The sequence below is a fragment of the Plasmodium cynomolgi genome (genome assembly GCF_000321355.1).
Source record: "Plasmodium cynomolgi strain B DNA, scaffold: 0955, whole genome shotgun sequence".
NCBI lineage: Eukaryota > Apicomplexa > Aconoidasida > Haemosporida > Plasmodiidae > Plasmodium > Plasmodium cynomolgi.
The window spans coordinates 1-1,461 of NW_004193114.1; the positions used below are offsets into that span (position 1 = coordinate 1).

The following is a 1,461-nucleotide window of genomic DNA, read 5'->3' on the forward strand; positions in this document are numbered from 1 at the left end:
CCATTCTTTTGACTCAATACTTGATTCTAATCTAGAAGAATTAAAATGAAAATATAAAATATGTGATAGTTACTTTATAATTATACATTTGAAGGAAAAATAAATAATAGCTTCTAACATAATATTCTTATCTTTTAAAATATAATAATTAATTATTCTATTATAGTAGAAAGGAAGAATATTATTCCCAGTACTGCAGCAGCCATGATCACATTTTTAATAGTATTTGAGTCTAACGTATTATATAACGTTTCTAAATACCAGAAACATCCGTAATTGTCTCAGTCTCTATATATCTCCCATTGTTCGAATTATATGAAAATTCTCTCTGAACATCCTGCCCAGGGTTTCCCAATGTTTGGGGACTCAAAGATTTTCCATGTTCTACTCCTGCAATCACTGAAAGTTCTTAATGTTTTACATCTACTTCACCTGTTGAGCATATTGTACCTCTTCCAATTCGTGTACTTCTTTTATTTACTGTACTTACTGAAGCTCTGCTACCCGATGTTCTTGATGAACTTGACGAAGTTTGTGATGCCGCTAATGATGATGTTTGTTCTGAGGTTGGTAGCCTTGCTGGACCTAATAAACTTTACAAAAATGATGATATTCCTATACTTGATGAAATTCTTGTACTTGTTGTAGTTACTGTATTTACTGTAGTGACTGTACTTGTTGTTTTTGTTGCATTAGTTATTGTTTTTACTGGTTTGTTTCAGCTACTGTAATTATGGTTGTTACTGGAATTGACAGAGTTGCTGTTTTGGGTATACTTACTGCAGTTGATGCAATTACAGTAGTTAACGAACTCGATGAGCTTGCTACAACTGCTGAAGCTTTTTAACCTCCTGGGGCTGCTGAACCTCTGTGGATTCAGGATGAACTGCTTTAAAATTTGGTCTCTCTGCATTTTTACATTTTTATAATTTAGATATAAGAGACTACAGTTCATACTTATCTTTACAAGGAAAATAATCAGTATCATTCGATGACAAAGAAAATAAACTTCCACAATGCTTATACTTATATCCCTCGTGTACTGACATAAAAATTCAAAAGATATGATAAATACTTATCGCAATCCGTTCTATTTTCGGAAGTACAAACATTTTTAATCTTTTCAAGATTTTTAAAATAAATATATGAAAATATCCTATTTTTTAATTCATTTAATTTAACAACTTTTATATTTGCCCGATTAAATTTGTTCCTTAATTTTGCAATTATAATGACTGTCCATTCCAAAAAAAAATTATCAGAAAAGTGTACATCGGCCATCTCTGAAGATTTGATAGAATGAATTTCAATTATTGGTTCACATAACCAATAACCTATGTAATTTCAGTAATTATTACGTTCGGAATCACCAGATTGACTTAACTTATCAAAATGACGTACTGTTTAATACAATGTTCTTTGACTTTTCTACGTTTGGATCTTATGTTATTATTGATTCCT

The 1,461-nt window shown here is 30.5% G+C and overlaps 1 protein-coding gene across 1 annotated transcript; it reads right to left on the bottom strand.

The window, feature by feature from the left end:
• Positions 1-69: 69 nt before the first annotated feature.
• Positions 70-1,042, bottom strand: PCYB_006290 (CYIR protein; the record flags this gene model as incomplete). Its single annotated transcript, XM_004228050.1, has 2 exons — positions 70-157; positions 777-1,042. Coding segments are annotated over 2 exons (354 nt in total), but the record flags the coding sequence as incomplete, so codon positions are not given.
• Positions 1,043-1,461: the final 419 nt, after the last annotated feature.